At 42.3% G+C, this 15,533-nt stretch overlaps 1 protein-coding gene across 1 annotated transcript in view; it reads right to left on the reverse strand.

Moving 5' to 3' along the window:
* Window positions 1-15,533, reverse strand: part of DPY19L1 (dpy-19 like C-mannosyltransferase 1) — a 2,139,210-nt gene that overhangs the window by 47,621 nt on the left and 2,076,056 nt on the right. The window contains exon 21 of the mRNA XM_044065091.1: window positions 13,579-13,704. Coding sequence (XP_043921026.1) covers window positions 13,579-13,704 — 126 coding nt within the window. The remainder of the gene's footprint in view (window positions 1-13,578; window positions 13,705-15,533) is intronic.

Raw genomic sequence — 15,533 nt, forward strand, 5'->3', positions numbered from 1 at the left:
CTATTGTTTTAAGGCCAGAGTTAATGGCCAAAATTTGCATGCAAAAATGCCCTTTATTGCTCTGATTTCTGCCCAGAGGTGAAGAATGTAAATGTAGTTTCTGTTAGCCTGGGAACCCAGGGGATTGTGAAGAATGATGTAATGTGAACCAGGAATGAGATTTTAAAAACAGAGAGAATCAAAGAGCTTTAAGCATTTTTGTCTTGACTATCCAACTCATCAGCACTGTCTTGCTCTATATGCAAGTTTATTTTAGACTTGTGTTTTCTCTTAGAAATAGCCAGAAACTAGAAAGATTAGACTAAGTGTTTTTCTGTGATGTCAGAACTGTACCACTGAAGTATATTAAGTATTTCTCTGTGATCTCTGAACTCCCGACTAGCACTGTGTAGTAAAAAGTATTGTCTTGTGTTTTGACTATTTGTTATTAAATGTTTTTAAAACCCTTTCAACTGTGGCTGTTTTTGTAGAGATAATTTAAGCTCTTTACAGTACTTGCATGCCTTGGGTAAAATTGTACAAAGCCACTCTAATAGCTTTAGCCCTGGGCTATACTACCAATTGGACAATAATATTCCACAGTAACAATTGGACAATCTTTTAAGGGCCTTTGAGTAGCTGATAAATATTAGTGAGTGGTGACAGCTGGTACTACCTTATAGTCTGTGAAAAAGGGGCACAGCTGGAGAACCTGTGCCAGCCTTCCCCAGGAGTGTCTGTGTGGTTGTATAAACTCTTCTCAAACTGTGTGTGTGTGTGTGTGTGTGTGTGTGTGTGTGTGTGTGTGTGTGTGTGTGTGTGTGTGTGTGTGTGTGTGTGTGTGTGTGCGTGTGTTAGCTACTTGGGCAGGGACATGAAGCACTGGTTGGACAGAGAGGGTGCTAGAGGTTTTAGCTTGCCCACTAGGCTGAGATCTGGACCCTATAGCTGTGCCAGTGGGGAGTCTTATTGGGGACCTGCAGAGCAAGGGAGCGACCAGTCCTGGGCTGACTGTGATCTCTGTGTGCTCTTAAGGGAAATTGCACTTTACTGTGTGTATTTGTTATCCTTTCCTCCTATAAGAGACGCCCCTCGCTGGTCTTAGTGGTGAGGATTGAGGCGCCTTGATTGCTGGGCCAGGGCACGGGCATCACATATTAATTGTTTGGCAGTGGTGGGATATCCACATCACATATTAACTGGTTGGCAAATACTAAATTGCTTGTAGTGTTGTGGGTAGAGTGAATTCATGTAGCTTGTGTACAGTGAGCTTTGAAGGTGTTTTATACTCTAAATCAGCTACGCAGTGAATACTCAAGAGTTCGGATCACAATTGTTTTATTTCTTTTGTTAGCTTAGTTGGTCAGGGTGAGCAGGCAGCATGTCAACAGAGGAGTACGGAAAGCTGACAAGGAGCCAGCTGGCAGACATGTGCCAGGCTAGGGGACTGGTGCATGGAAACCTGACTAAGGCAGACCTGATTTCAGCCTTGGTTACAGCTGCATCAGAAAACAACAACCAGGAGGACAATCAGACGGGCAATGGAGATATAATGCCCTTGGAGAATGGACAGCTCAAACATTCTGCAGAGGACTTAAAAATCCATCTGGAGCTAAAGAGACTTGAGTTGGAGGCCAGGCATTTGGAGATAGAAGCCGAGGAAAAGGAGCAGCAGAGGAGGCATGAGAGGGAAATGCTGACTCTTCGCCAGAGTCATGGAGGTAATGGGGAAGGGAGTAACTGGACCCCAGATGCACAAAAGGTCAGTAAATGTCTTCCGGAGTTTAAAGAGGGTGATCATTTTAATAGTTTCATTCATATGTTTGAGAGGGTATGCAAACAGTATAGTGTTGACCAAAGGCTCTGGGCATAGTTCTTGACCCCCTTACTCCATGGTAAAGCTGTAACTGTTTTGTCAAAAATGTCTGATGTTGCATGTTTTGATTATACTGCTGTTAAAAATCACTTGTTAGAATTGTTTAAGCTAACACCTGAAACGTATAGGAAAATGTTTCGTGAGCATAGACGCAAGGCAGATGAAAGTGTGTGTGAATATGTTGCTGAACTGAGCACTTATTTCCATAGGTGGATGAGTGGATGTCAGGTCACCACTTCTGAAGGGCTGGCAGACCTTTTGGTGAGGGAACAAGCCCTTAGCACTTTGCCTGAGGACATGAGGATCTTGTTAGCTGATAGACAATGTGCTACTTCAGATGAGTTGGGGAGGAAAGGAGACCTATACCTGGCAAGCAGGGGAGCCCTGCACAGGAAAGGGACTCCCAGTACTGCTCATGAGTCTAAAGGAACCCATGGTGGGCAGCACAGACTGCCCCAAATGAATCTGCCAGTAGAAGGGGAAGCCACTAGTCCAGGTACACGTCCAGGAGCTAGGGTTAAATGTTTTGAATGCAACCAGTGGGGCCATGTGGCATACAGGTGTCCATGGAGGCAAGGTGGGGAACAAAAGTTGAGGGAGCCAATAAATGGGAAAGACAAAATGCCAATAGTAGGTTGTCTTGAGACAACAGGAGTACCGAACTACCATCCTGCAGATGTCCTGTTAGGGAAGGATTTGGATGAGGCAGTACCATGTGCTTATGCAGTTACACACAGTCAGGCTAGGAGACAAGTATGTGGGTCTGGTAGCCTGGGGGAGACCCAGACAGACTGCATACTTGCAGCCAGGACTGGTGAGGTAGTTACTTCAGGGAGGGAGCTACTCTGTAGCAGTGAAACTGAATGTGAGCCACAGCTGCTTGTGGGTACTGATGGTCCCTCAGACAGAGTGACTGCAAAGGTAGAGTTGAGTATTAGTACCCAGGCTGACAGTGAGGCACCACTGTCTGAGGATGCCAGACTTCCTGCAGAAGGGGAGCTGGGAAGGGTTACAAGGAGAAAGTTGAGACAGGCTTAGCTCTCAGACTCTATATTGCAAGGACTGAGGCAGGTAGCTAGGGAGGCACCTGATTCTCAAGGAAAGGGGGAATCTGTATACTGGGACAAAGGGTTACCGTACAGAGAGTGGACCCCTAAGGGAGGGCTAGAAGGTGAGAGAGTACAGCAGTTGGTAGTGCCTAGAGCCTACCATCTGGCACTTCTAGCCATAGCCCATGATATTCCCTTTGCAGGTCATATGGGCATAAAACATACAAAGAGACGTATTATGCAGAACTTTTATTGGCCTGGAATTTCCAGAGATGTAACAGGGTACTGCAGGACCTGTGAGCAGTGTCAAAAGGTAGGCAAGGTAGGAGACAAGGTGAGAGCTCCTTTGATGTCTTTGTCTATGACTGAGGAGCCATTTCAGAGGGTAGCTATGGATACAGTGTGTCCTCTGAGCAACCCAAGTTCCACAGGGAAAAAGTATACCTTAGTGGCAATGGATTATGCTACACGATACCCTGAGACAGTGGCTTTGTCCTCCACTGAGACAGAGAAGGTGGCAAATGCTTTGTTACAGATTTTCAGCAGGGTAGGTTTCCTAAAAGAAATACTGAATGACAGAGGTGCCAGTTTCATGTCAGACCTGCTGGCTTGTCTGTGGAATTCCTGTGGGGTGAAGCACATGAAGACCATCCCCTACTATCCCCAGACTAATGGTCTTGTTGAGAGGTTAAACTCTACAATCAAGTCCATGCAACGGGCATTTGCAGATCAGTTTAAGAGGGAGTGGGACAAATATTTGCCCCATCTGTTGTTTGCTTACAGAGAGGTTCCCCAGGAATCCACGTTTTTCACCCTTTGAGTTGCTGTAGGGGCATAGGGTGAGGGGACCTCTAGATTTAATTCAAGATGAGTGGGAAGGTGAGTGCAAGTCTCACAAGGAGTCTGTTGTGGCATATGTCCTAAACATCAGGACAAGGCTCAGGGAACTCATGGGCTTGGGCCAGGAGAACCTGGCAGAAGTCAAACAACAGAAAAAGGTATGGTATGACAGGAATGCTTGAGCTAGAGAGTATGCTGTGGGGCAGCAGGTAATGGTTCTCATTCCTGTCAGACACAACAAGCTGGAAACAGCTTGGGAGGGACCCTACAAGGTGGTAAGAAAGGTAAGTGATGTTAACTACATGGTGGAACTGCTAGGCAGAAGGCGGGGGCACAAATTGTACCATGTTAACATGATGAAACCTTACCATGATAGGGAGGCCCTTGTGCTGAACGTTTGCCGTGGATTGCAGGAGGAGTTAGAGGGAGATCTGGGGACTGATCTCCTCAGTGAGGCTCGGGCTGACACCTCAGTGGAAGGGGTAGCAATGTCCCAGCAGCTATCTCCTACCCAGGTTTGAGAAATCTGAGCAGTGTTGCAGGAATTTGGGGACATGTTCACTGGGAAACCAGGGTGCACTCACCTGGGGCAGCACCAGGTGGATACAGGACCCCAAAGGCCTATTAGGTAGGCTCCTTATAGAGTGCCTGAGAGATTCAACCTGAGAGATTCAAACAGACTCTGAGGGAGGAGGTACAGGAGATGTTAGAACTAGGGGTGATTCAAGAGTCCAACAGTCCCTGGGCCTCCCCAGTGGTGCTGGTGCCAAAGAAGGATGGCAGCACCAGGTTCTGTGTGGACTATAGGAAATTAAATAGTCACAGAGTCAGATGCTTACCCCGTGCCTAGGACAGATGAGGCCCTAGAGCAGCTGGGTGGGGCTAAGTATCTTACAACCATTGATCTTACCAAGGGTTACTGGCAGGTGCTCCTGACTCCCAGTGCTACAGAGAAGTCATCCTTTGTGACTCCTTTTGGCTTGTATGAGTTCACAAAGATGGCCTTCGGGATGAAGAATGCCCCAGCAACCTTCCAGAGGCTGGTAGATCATATTCTAGCAGGAGCAGGAGAGTTTGCCCTTGCTTACCTAGATGATATTGCCATCTACAGCCATTCCTGGACAGAGCACATTCAACATGTCAGGGAGGTGCTGGGCAGACTACAGAGGGCAGGGTTGACCATTAAGCTGAGCAAATGTCAGGTGGGTATGGCAGAGGTCTCCTACCTAGGACATAGAGTGGGGAGTGGTAGTGATAAGGCCAGAACCTGTCAAAGTGGAAGCCATTCAGGCATGGCCTGCACCTGTTACTAAAAAACAGGTGAGGGCATTTTTAGGGACAGCAGGGTGCTACAGAAAGTTCGTCCCCAGTTTTAGTGCCATAGCTGCTCCCCTCACAGACCTGACAAGGAAGAACAGTTCAGATAAGGCAGTGTGAACCCCAGCATGTGAACAGGCATTCCAGAAGCTTAAAGAAGCTATGGGAGGACCCCATGTGTTAGCCAGTACAGATTACTGAAAATAATTTGTTGTGCAGGTGGATGCTTCGAACCATAGGGTGGGGGCTGAACTTAGCCAGATTTCTTCAGAGGTGGAAGAGCACCCAGTGGTTTATCTCAGCTGTAGGCTCCAACCCAGAGAGGAATGCTATGCAGCTGTAGAAAAGAAATGTCTAGCCATAGTGTGGGCACTGCAGAAACTTCAGCCTTATCTGTATGGAAGGAAATTCACTGTTATGACAGATCACAACCCCTAACATGGTTACACAGAGCCAGCCAGCAAAATGCCAAGTTGCTAAGATGTAGCCTGGGGATGCAAGCATATGATATGTCCGTGCAGCACCACAGTGGGATTAGCAATGCCAATGCAGATGGGCTCTCAGGACAGGGAATGGGGTAATGTATACTCAGATAGACCTAACTCCCTCAAGCAGCGTTTCTCAAGGGTCACTTGAAAAACTAGCTTGAGTTCTCCAAGGGAGGAGATATGTGAAGATATGTGAAGATTGATGAAGGCTGTCAGCCTAGCCAGATAAAATTTTATAGATAATTCTGACATTTGTAAATATTAATGTAAGTCACAGGCTTGTTGTCTTAAATGGAAAAAAATGCTGTTACAAAAATGTAACAGCAGTGCACTCTGCTGACCAAGTAAAGCATGTTATGACCCTTTGATCTAAAGTCGGCTTCGGCCTGTCTAGGTGAATGAATTCTTGCTATTGTTTTAAGGCCAGAGTTAATGGCCAGAATTTGCATGCATAAATGTCCTTTATTGCTCTGGTTTCTGCCCAGAGGTGAAGAATGTAAATGTAGTTTCTGTTAGCCTGGGAATCCAGGGAAGTGTGAAGAATGATGTAATGTGAACCAGGAAAGTGATTTTAAAAACAGAATCAGAGAGCATTAAGCATTTTTGTCTTGACTATCCAACTCACCAGCACTGTCTTGCTCTGTGTAAATTTATCTTAGACTTGAGTTTTCTCTTAGTATTTCTAAGTGTTTTTCTGTGATGTCAAAACTGTACTACTGAATTATTTTAAGTATTTCTCTGTGATCTCTGAACTCTTGACTAGCACTGTGTAGTAAAAAATATTGTCTTGTGTTTTGACTATTTGTTATTAAATATTTTTAAAATCCTTTCAACTGTGGCTGTTTTGTAGAGATAATTTAAGCTCTTTAGAGTACTTGCATGCCTTGGGTAAAATTGTACAATGCCACTCTAATAGCTTTAGCGCTGGGATATACTACCAAATGGATAATAATATTGCACAGTGATAACTGGACACCCTTTTAAGGGCCTTTGAGTAGCTGATAAATATTAGTGGGTGGTGGCAGCTGGTACTACCGTATAGTCTGGGAAAAAGGGGCACAGCTGGAGAACCTGTGCCAGCCTTCCCAGGAGTGTCTGTGTGGTTGTATAAACTCTTCTCAAAGTGTGTGTGTGTGTGTGTGTGTGTGTCAGCTACTTGGGCAGGGACACAAAGCATTAGTTGGACAGCGAGGGTGCAGGAGGTTTTAGTTTGCCCACTAGGCTGAGATCTGGACCCTATAGCTGTGCCAGTGGGTAGTCTTATTGGGGACCTGGAGAGCAAGGGAGCAACCAGCCCTGGGCTGACTGTGCTCTCTGTGTGCTCTTAAGGAAAATTGCACTTTACTGTGTGTATTTATTATCCTTTCCTCCTATATGAGATGCCCCTCACTGGTGTTAGTGGTGAAGATTGAGACTCCTTGATTGCTGGGCCAGGGCACGGGCATGACAGCTCCATTGGGGTTGATGCAAAGCAGCCTTTTAGGCTCTGCAAAATGTACTTATTTCTTTTATCCCTGATGCTCTATGGATCAAAAGACTCAAAATTTTCACAATGAATGTTAGTGTTCTTCCCTGAAACAAGAAACACATAAGGAGTGCTAGTCTTGGGGGGGGGGGGGTAATCTTATGTCCACACTTAACAAATAACATAGCAGCCACCAGAAATTCAGCAAAAACTGTAAAATGTGAAGTAAAAGCTGAACAGCCAGAAAACTGCCAAAAGTAACTGAAAACAACAGCAATGCCAAGCAATAAATTAAACTTCTTATTTTCTTTAACTAACAAAGCAAAGGCAGAGACTAATAGCAGACACTGCAGGAGTAGAAACATAACCAGTGTTAGTTCTGATTAGAAATGAAATGCTGGAGTATGAAACACCAAAGCCTAAGTATGGGGAAATGTAAAACTATTGCCTTGGTGTTCTTGACAAAATCAGTAGGCCGAAATCTGGAGTGCCAGTCTAAGTCAATGCCATATCCTAGTGTTCTAGTAGCACCTTCTAATGATGGCATGGACTACAGGGTTGCTCTTGACTAAAGTGGTAGTGTCATGGACCTATAGCTTACCTCTCAAAGGATCAACCAGTAACTCCACTACCATAAACAGCATTTCATCTGCAAATTCCTCTTGAAAATACTTCATGTGTATACGATCATTTTACTCCTGTGAGGACATGGTGATGGATACAGCCATGTGACTTACAAATCTTTCCACTGAACTAGGCTCTCTGACCTGTAGATGCACAGCACAGCTCTGAGAAGTAGAAGCTTTATATTGGGCTGCTGCAGAGACTGAGTCACCAAGTTTGCATGTCTCTGCCCAAAATGAACATTACATCTCAGGTTACGAAGACCTGGCCCACCTTTACCGGCAAGGGTACAACAATGTCTGCACTCTAACATGCAATTTTATTTGCATCTTTAGGAATATCTACAAAGGATAGCACTACTATGGAATTTTGTGGGGTAATGTGGAATGCCCATAATTTCTGGGAAGATGAAATAGCAATAGAAGGCCAGCCTTCACTTCTGCTGAATCATTTGTATGCACTCTACAAACTGGGTTCCTCTGGGTGTGGTAATGAAAGCTGACTCCTTTTCATTTCTTTTCTTTTCAATAAGGTATTTTGGGGGGATCTAAGGGTTGCTTGAGGTATTTAGTTTTCATTAGACTTTTCCTCAATTTCTTTGGATGAGTCTGTGATTCAAAAGACTCTAGAACTCCCTTCTTGTGGGGTTTGTGAGAAAAAGATCTTTAAAAAATCTCTGTCAATGAGGCAGTTAGCAGACAAGCTTGCAACTGAGGGAATTCTTGAAAATTCATCCTTTTTACTGATCTAAATACTCCACCATGCATCAAGAAATTTGTGACTTTACAATGGGCACTGATGACGGCAGAAGATGCACTGGAAGAAATGGTTGTTGGAGTTACATCAGAATAAGGAATCAAAGACCTGGAATCAGAAAGTCTGATATCAGCCCCACTGTTATGAGTAGTCGGTGTTAGACATACTAATATGGAGAAAGCCAGTGTCAATTAATATTGACTCCAGTACTGAAAACACAAGTGTCCACATGGCTGCTGTCTTAAAATATGGCATCTGAAAAGCTGATTCTGAAGGGAACACCACCAGGTATAGTGATGTCAGTAACTAACACTGGCACTGATGAAAAGGAATAGCAGCCAGCAATGGAGCCAATGGCACTGGCTACATAAGCACAACAGAGAAAGTAGATCTTGATAGGAAATATCATCTGACACTCTAATGATGTTCAAGATCTGAAGGGCACAGTGAAGAAAACTTTGCTTTTGGCCTGGATTTAAAGAAACACTTCAGCCAGTCTTTCACTGCTTTTTTTCCCCCTCCCCTATTCTTCCCACCATCACTAATTCCCATTAACTACTCTACATTCCTTACTTTTCCCTCAACTGCATACTATTGTGAATTTTGCAAACAGTTTGAGCAATTACTGTAAACAATGCATTGTGTTACTTGACAACATATATTGCTTGTTTTGGGTTGTATTACAAGCACTCAAGACCTAAATGCTCAAACATCACTGTCTTGAACCCTGGAACCAGAGAGTCTTGTAGCTCATACAGGCTACAGCTCAAGCTCAAACTTGAATACAAGTCTGGGAAAGCAGTTGCTCCACTTTACCTGAACATATTCTTTGAGTTCGAGAGAGGTAATTGCAGCAGCTGTGGGGACTGAGTGGAGATTAGAACAACGATCAGGAAGGGGATTTAGGTTTAGAGAGTGGGCAAAGAGTTTTAGGGTTAGGGACTGGGAAGGGAATTTAAGGATAGGGAGTGACTGGAGAAATTAGGCTTAGGGAAGGGGTTGCAGTTTTAGGTTTTGAGGGTTATTGAGGATTCTTAGTTTGGGGAAAAAGAATGGCATTTTAAGCTTAAGGAGTAAAGAATGGGGCTATGAACTGCATGGGTGATTTAGGGTTAGAGTTGGGTGTTGAGAGGGCTACGTAATTAATTAAGATTGAGCTAGCGGGAGTTGCACCACTTGCTTTTTTACAGCAAGCTCAAACAGCAAGTGCGTACTGAGATTACTTACTAGCATGCAAGCACTTGTGGTAGGCCTTGTTTTTTCTGTACCAACTTTCATTACTGTGCACTTATTCAGCTTTCTGACAGTTTGCATTTTTCACCTTTTGTATTAAATTGTGCTCTCAGTCTGGAAATGGCCATTATGGATCAGTGTTCCATCTCAGTCAAATCAATCAATCAAACCAATAAACAATGCACAAAGGGGAGCAAAGGGAGCTAAATGAGAAATTTGGCAAGGGTAGCAGTGGGATTTTGGGAAGAAAAAATTGTGTGGCCAAAAATATACAGTAAACCATCTAGGATGACAGCCTTAATCTCAATTATTGTGCAAGTGTTTATGCATCCCTGTAGAAGAGAAGGCAATCTTTTGGCACAACATTTAGGTTAAAAGTCTGTCAAGTTTTATCTGGTTATATTATTTTATTTTATTTATTTACATTTGTTGACCAGGAGAGTCCGACTGGACACAGGTCCATTTTCAGCGGAGGCCCGGGGAGAAAAGCTCCACATTAAGTATTATTTGCATTATACAGTTAAAAAAACATAGCATTTAAATATAGACATTAGTCCAGTTAAGGACGCAAGACAAGAAAAAAACAGATGTAAAACAGCTGTAGAACATAGTACAATTTTAAAATATGGTGACATATACTAAACATGGTTAAAATGTAGTTGAGATTCATCAGTGAACACTTGATACAAACTGTTTTTGAGGTACATAACAGCCATTAGCAGTTGTTGCTGCAAGAAGTTAGTATTATGTGGTAGGTAGCTGGGAACATGAGTAGCCAAGCTTGCTAAAAGTAGGTTTTTGATAGGGGGCTGAGAGAGGTAGTGGGTGGGGGGAGTGAATGGTATTAGAGGGGGGGTTGCAAGGGCATATCTGGTAAGTTTTGAAGTGTGATTTTTAGTAAAGATTTAAAGTGGGTGCAAGAAGTTACAGAGGTAATTGAGGATGGGAGGGAGTTCCAGAGTTTGGCTATAGTGCAGGAGAATAATGCTTCTCCAGCAGAGTTAATGGCTCTTGTGACCTGTAGGAGGTTTTTGTGGCTGGATCTTAGTGGTCTCGTGGTTATGTAGGGTTGGAGTAAATTCTGGAGGGATGGGACTTTTAGTGGTTGGTTTATTAGTTTGTGGGTGAGTGTGAGTTGGTACCATTGAAGGAGGTGGGGGAACTCTAGCCAGCCCAGTTCTGCTAGTGAGAGACAGTGGTGAGTATGGTAGGAAGCCCCTGTGGCGAATTTGGCGATTTTGTTGTAGCAGGTTTCGAGCTTATTTAGATCGCATTGTCTAAGGTTAGTAAATATTGGAGAGGCATAGAGTAGGGTAGAGATAAGATGAGAATTTGCTACCGAAATTTTAACTGCTTTGGTAAGTAGTTGCTGATTTCTATATAATGCTCCTAGTTTTTTGTGCACTTTTTTAATGGTCATGGAAATGTGAATGTCAAAGTTCAGTTTATTGTCTATTTCTACTCCTAGTAATTTGGTGTGTTCTGTAGGATGGATGGTGGTGGTGTCTTTTGCTGTGATGATGAAAAGGGCTGGCCCTGATTTCACAGATATGCAAGTCTACAGAAACAATAAGAAAAGGCAGTAGTTACTCTGACTTGCTTGTTTTGCATACCTGTTATAGGTTATATATATATAGGTTCATACTAGGTTAACTGCCCTTGTGGGCCATTTTATAAGCCTAGCCAGTTACACCATGTGAGAATCAAACCCTGCACCTTGTGTCTGTAAGGTGAACACCTTAACCATTATGTCACCCTCCCACCACTGAAGGGTCAGCCACAGGAAGAGAAAGCAGTACAGAATGGGGAAGAACCTTTTTAGAAAAAAAAATGTTTACTTCTTTTTAAGAAAGATAGAGCCTGTAGAACCCTGTACTGCAGATGATAAACAGCCTGAAGGCTAGTCAAACTGACTTTTGCTTGAACTGAGACAAAACTGTACACTAGAAAATCCTAGTGACCAGTGATACCTACATCATATGACCTGAATAAATCTCAAACAAAGAGGGCAGCAAAAATGTTAGCTGTTTTCCTGACACATTACAAAGAAGTGAGTGTGCCTTTCAGCAGGTGGAACAGCCTGACCTCAGGCAAACTTTCTAATCTGGGGCAGGGCCACTGCAAGGAAAGAAAGACAGAGGCCCAAAGATGAAAAAATTCTCAAAGTTATCCATTTGACAGAAAGATGAAGGGCAATATAATTCTCATGACTGAGAAAAAGTAGAGATGAATCTGGAAAAAGAAATTCTTGGTCACATACATATTCAGATCAAAGCTAGTAGTCTAGGGCCATTTTCTTCTGACTGCTCATAAAGTATAATACAGAAGAACCAGAGAGTGAGTGCTGACTGATGCATTACAGGAGTACATTCCAGGCCATTTAAGAAAGCTTTATCTGGACAGTGGTCCTAATGGTTGAGGCATCAATCCTGAACTTCCTCTTATCAGACTACAGTTATCCTGAGTATGTGATTGTGGATGGGGGATGCAGTTCCAGCTTCCCTTTTCTCCAAGGTGCAATGACCTAAGAGTTAATTATATTAAGTAGGGGAAGCAGGATGTGATAAGTTGGGCCCACCACAGAAATTCTTTATTTGCACATCAAAAGAAGTCTTCTTTTGTGAAGGCTGCTGTTGTGGTTTTGGCAGGCAGGTTTTACTGAAATGTGTTTCAATGAATTTGCTTTGATGAAATGATATGTAACCAGTTCTTTCACTTGGGATGAGCAACTAATTCCTTGGTTCACTCATGAGCATTTTTCTCCGGCTACCATTTTCTTATAATCTGTAGTGACTACCACAAGCTGCAGCCTACCTAGTATGACAGATGACCAGTGTGACAGCCATCAATCCACAGCCAGCAGCAAATGAAGACACATTTTTTTCTTGAAGTACCTAAATCCACTTTAGACAAGACACACCAATATAAAATGGTACTAGTTCTGTATAACAGAATGCCTGCTACCACACATACATTCTGTGGAATGACATCTGCCACATCCTTCTGCTGAGCCAATTGTTCATGTCCAGGGTAATCTGTTGCCACTGACCTCTGCTAAGGAATCTGAAATCTCCTGCCATTACTGCTTCCAAGGATTCATTCCCCTCCTCCCTTAGAGATAGAGTGAGAAGGCCAACAGCCCTTAAAGGTCCCCACTCCCAGCCAAATCCTTAACTGAACATGGGTCAATAGTAGCACAAATAGATGAAAAAAGGTCCACCAAAGGGAGATGGCTGCGATCTGTGCACTTTTGCCTTTCTACCATACATGGCATCAACATGCAAGTGACATACGACAGGTTAATTCTATTGAGGTGAGCTGCAGAGTTACCTTCATGACTTAACTTTTCCATTATTGGCTAAACTAGGGATAAATTCCCTGTATGAAAGAGATCTTACTGATTTTACAGTCATAGATTTTAGGTATAATGCTGGCATGTCTGGTAAACAGTTCTGAGTCAGACAACTACTTTGTATTTTATATAAATCATGTGTTTACTTATTTCTACATTTGAAGCATCTGAAAGGGCAAACAACTACTCACAGCTACTAAGTAAGGCACCTGCTTTTGCAAGCATGTCATTATTTTCTTACACACCTGGTAAAATAACAATTGCTGGAAAACACATTAACAACTGAGTTAAGAAAAATAGATAGTGATTATATCTGTTCTAACAGCAAAACTGCAAATGCATACTAAAGATGTTTTTCAATGATGGTGACACCATCATACAATAACACATCATGATATTACCACTGAACACAACTACAAGACAAACACAATTTTTCGACTGTATCATACTCATGTTACAATGGTTATTCAACGTGGATTTTTTTTTTATTTAAAAGGTATCAGATTTAAACTTTTTGCAGTTTGGATCTGTGATACAAATTTAAATGCAATTCTTTATCAATGAATTGTAAGTTGATGTCATCTGCTTGATCTGCTCACCTGGTCCGTCTGGTACACCAAGAGTCCTCTAAAATAAAATAATTCACTGATAGATTGAGCAATCCTTGTTTAACCTCTTCAACTGGTTTTCGACTATACATTGAATATACTATTTTGGTTCTTGCCCTGAAAAAAAATATCTGTTAGTACATAATGGAAATGTAATTTGTGAGATAAAAGTTCATAATAACATTAATAACAATAATTGTAATAATAGCAATAACAACAAAACAACAATTATAATAATAACAACACCAACAATAATAATAATAACAATAATAATGATAATACCCATTTGTTAACCAACTAAGCCCAATGGACACACAGTCCCTCTTCTGGGGTGACCCTGGAGCAATGTCTGGTTAAGTGACAAGGTCATACAGCTGGAAATGAGGACTGAGGGAATCAAACCTTGCATCACAGGAACTACAGCTCATTGCCAGATATAATTTCACTGTTAAACTATTTTAACATTCAGAACCACTGTGAAAAAAGACACTTCTTTAAACAGGAAATTCAAAGCAAAACAATGGCTTACAGTTTAAAGCCTCAACAAAACATTAAAACTTCTCTTGCAACAAAACTCTGTAGAGAGGGGGTACCATCAACTCTACACCAGTGTAATAGACCTATGGTACAGTACCACACAGATTGGCAGCATGCACATGGTACAGCGCCACAAGTTTAAGGCACCCATCTGAAACATACTGGTCTTTACCAATGGACATTATTTCGGAGAAAGACAATCTTTGAGACATTCCCAGAATTTGTCTTCACACCAAGTATCACTAAGACAGAAGAAGATCTGGTCAAATGTTTGAAGCAATACCTGTGGGGGCTGCCTCCTTTCATCATTATGTACCATGTCAGTAGTGATCCTGCTACAATGAAGACTTCTGAAAGATTGTAAGGTTTTAGACAAAACTGTTAACTCTGCTTTCTACTCCAGTGATTTTTTTCAGCTATGTGTAGTTTTAACCAACATCTAACAATATCTAAAACATCAAATTTCTGTCTTGATGCCATTGCTGCAATCAGAAAATCACTAAACAGAACTACCAGTTACCTATACTCTCCCTTTAGGACCAGTCCATAACTCCTGAATTTCATTTTTTAAAGAATTCAATCTACCATCAAAAGATGGCAGAAAATGACCATCTGGGAAAGCACATCGTGGGCACCACCACTGAGGAATTAAGACAATATTCGAAAGCAAAAAAAAAAAATATAAGACTTATTCCAACATCTAGACACAGAATTATAGCTTACTCCTCCACAGGGACCCTCTTAAGACTTTTCCATCTAATTATTCTTCACCTAACATTTTTGCATTCTTCTTTCTTCTGTGATACTTCAACAGTCATACCTGGACTTCCACACTTCCATTATGCTGCCAGAACAATTAGGTTGGACCATAATTAGCTATGTGTTTATCCATAGGTGAGAATAAGTTGGCTCAGCACTTATTTCTCACCTTTCCAAGCCTACTGCTTCGAGCCCAAATCAAACTAAAATTAAAACAGCTAGTATGCACGAGGTAGCATATGTATAAAAATAAGTTATTACACTTTTAAAAAGAAATTAATAACTTTGTGACTCATGGGTATGAATCAAAAAGTGCTACTCTATGAGCACTGGAAACACAGTCCTGAGTTCTGTGTCCACTCTCTGGGGGGTAGAAAAATGAAAATAATGCTTCACATCAGCACTGGCTCCTCTGTAGGTAAAAACCCAATTCAATTGCAAGTATTCACTGAATACATTTCAGGCAAACTTTCCTTTTTCTCACCGCAAATGACTCTGCCTTTGTGAACAGCGAAGACCTGAAGTATGCAAGATCCAATATCACAGTTTTAGGTCCTTTGTCAGAACCTCAAGCAAGGCTCTTTTAGTGTCTGTTTTAGCTGTGTTAACTAGGCAATTTGGTTTCTACCCCTCCCCATCAGATTATTTCC

Source organism: Protopterus annectens, chromosome 3.part0 (assembly GCF_019279795.1).
Source record: "Protopterus annectens isolate FY-2018-M chromosome 3.part0, PAN1.0, whole genome shotgun sequence".
Taxonomy (NCBI): domain Eukaryota; kingdom Metazoa; phylum Chordata; order Ceratodontiformes; family Protopteridae; genus Protopterus; species Protopterus annectens.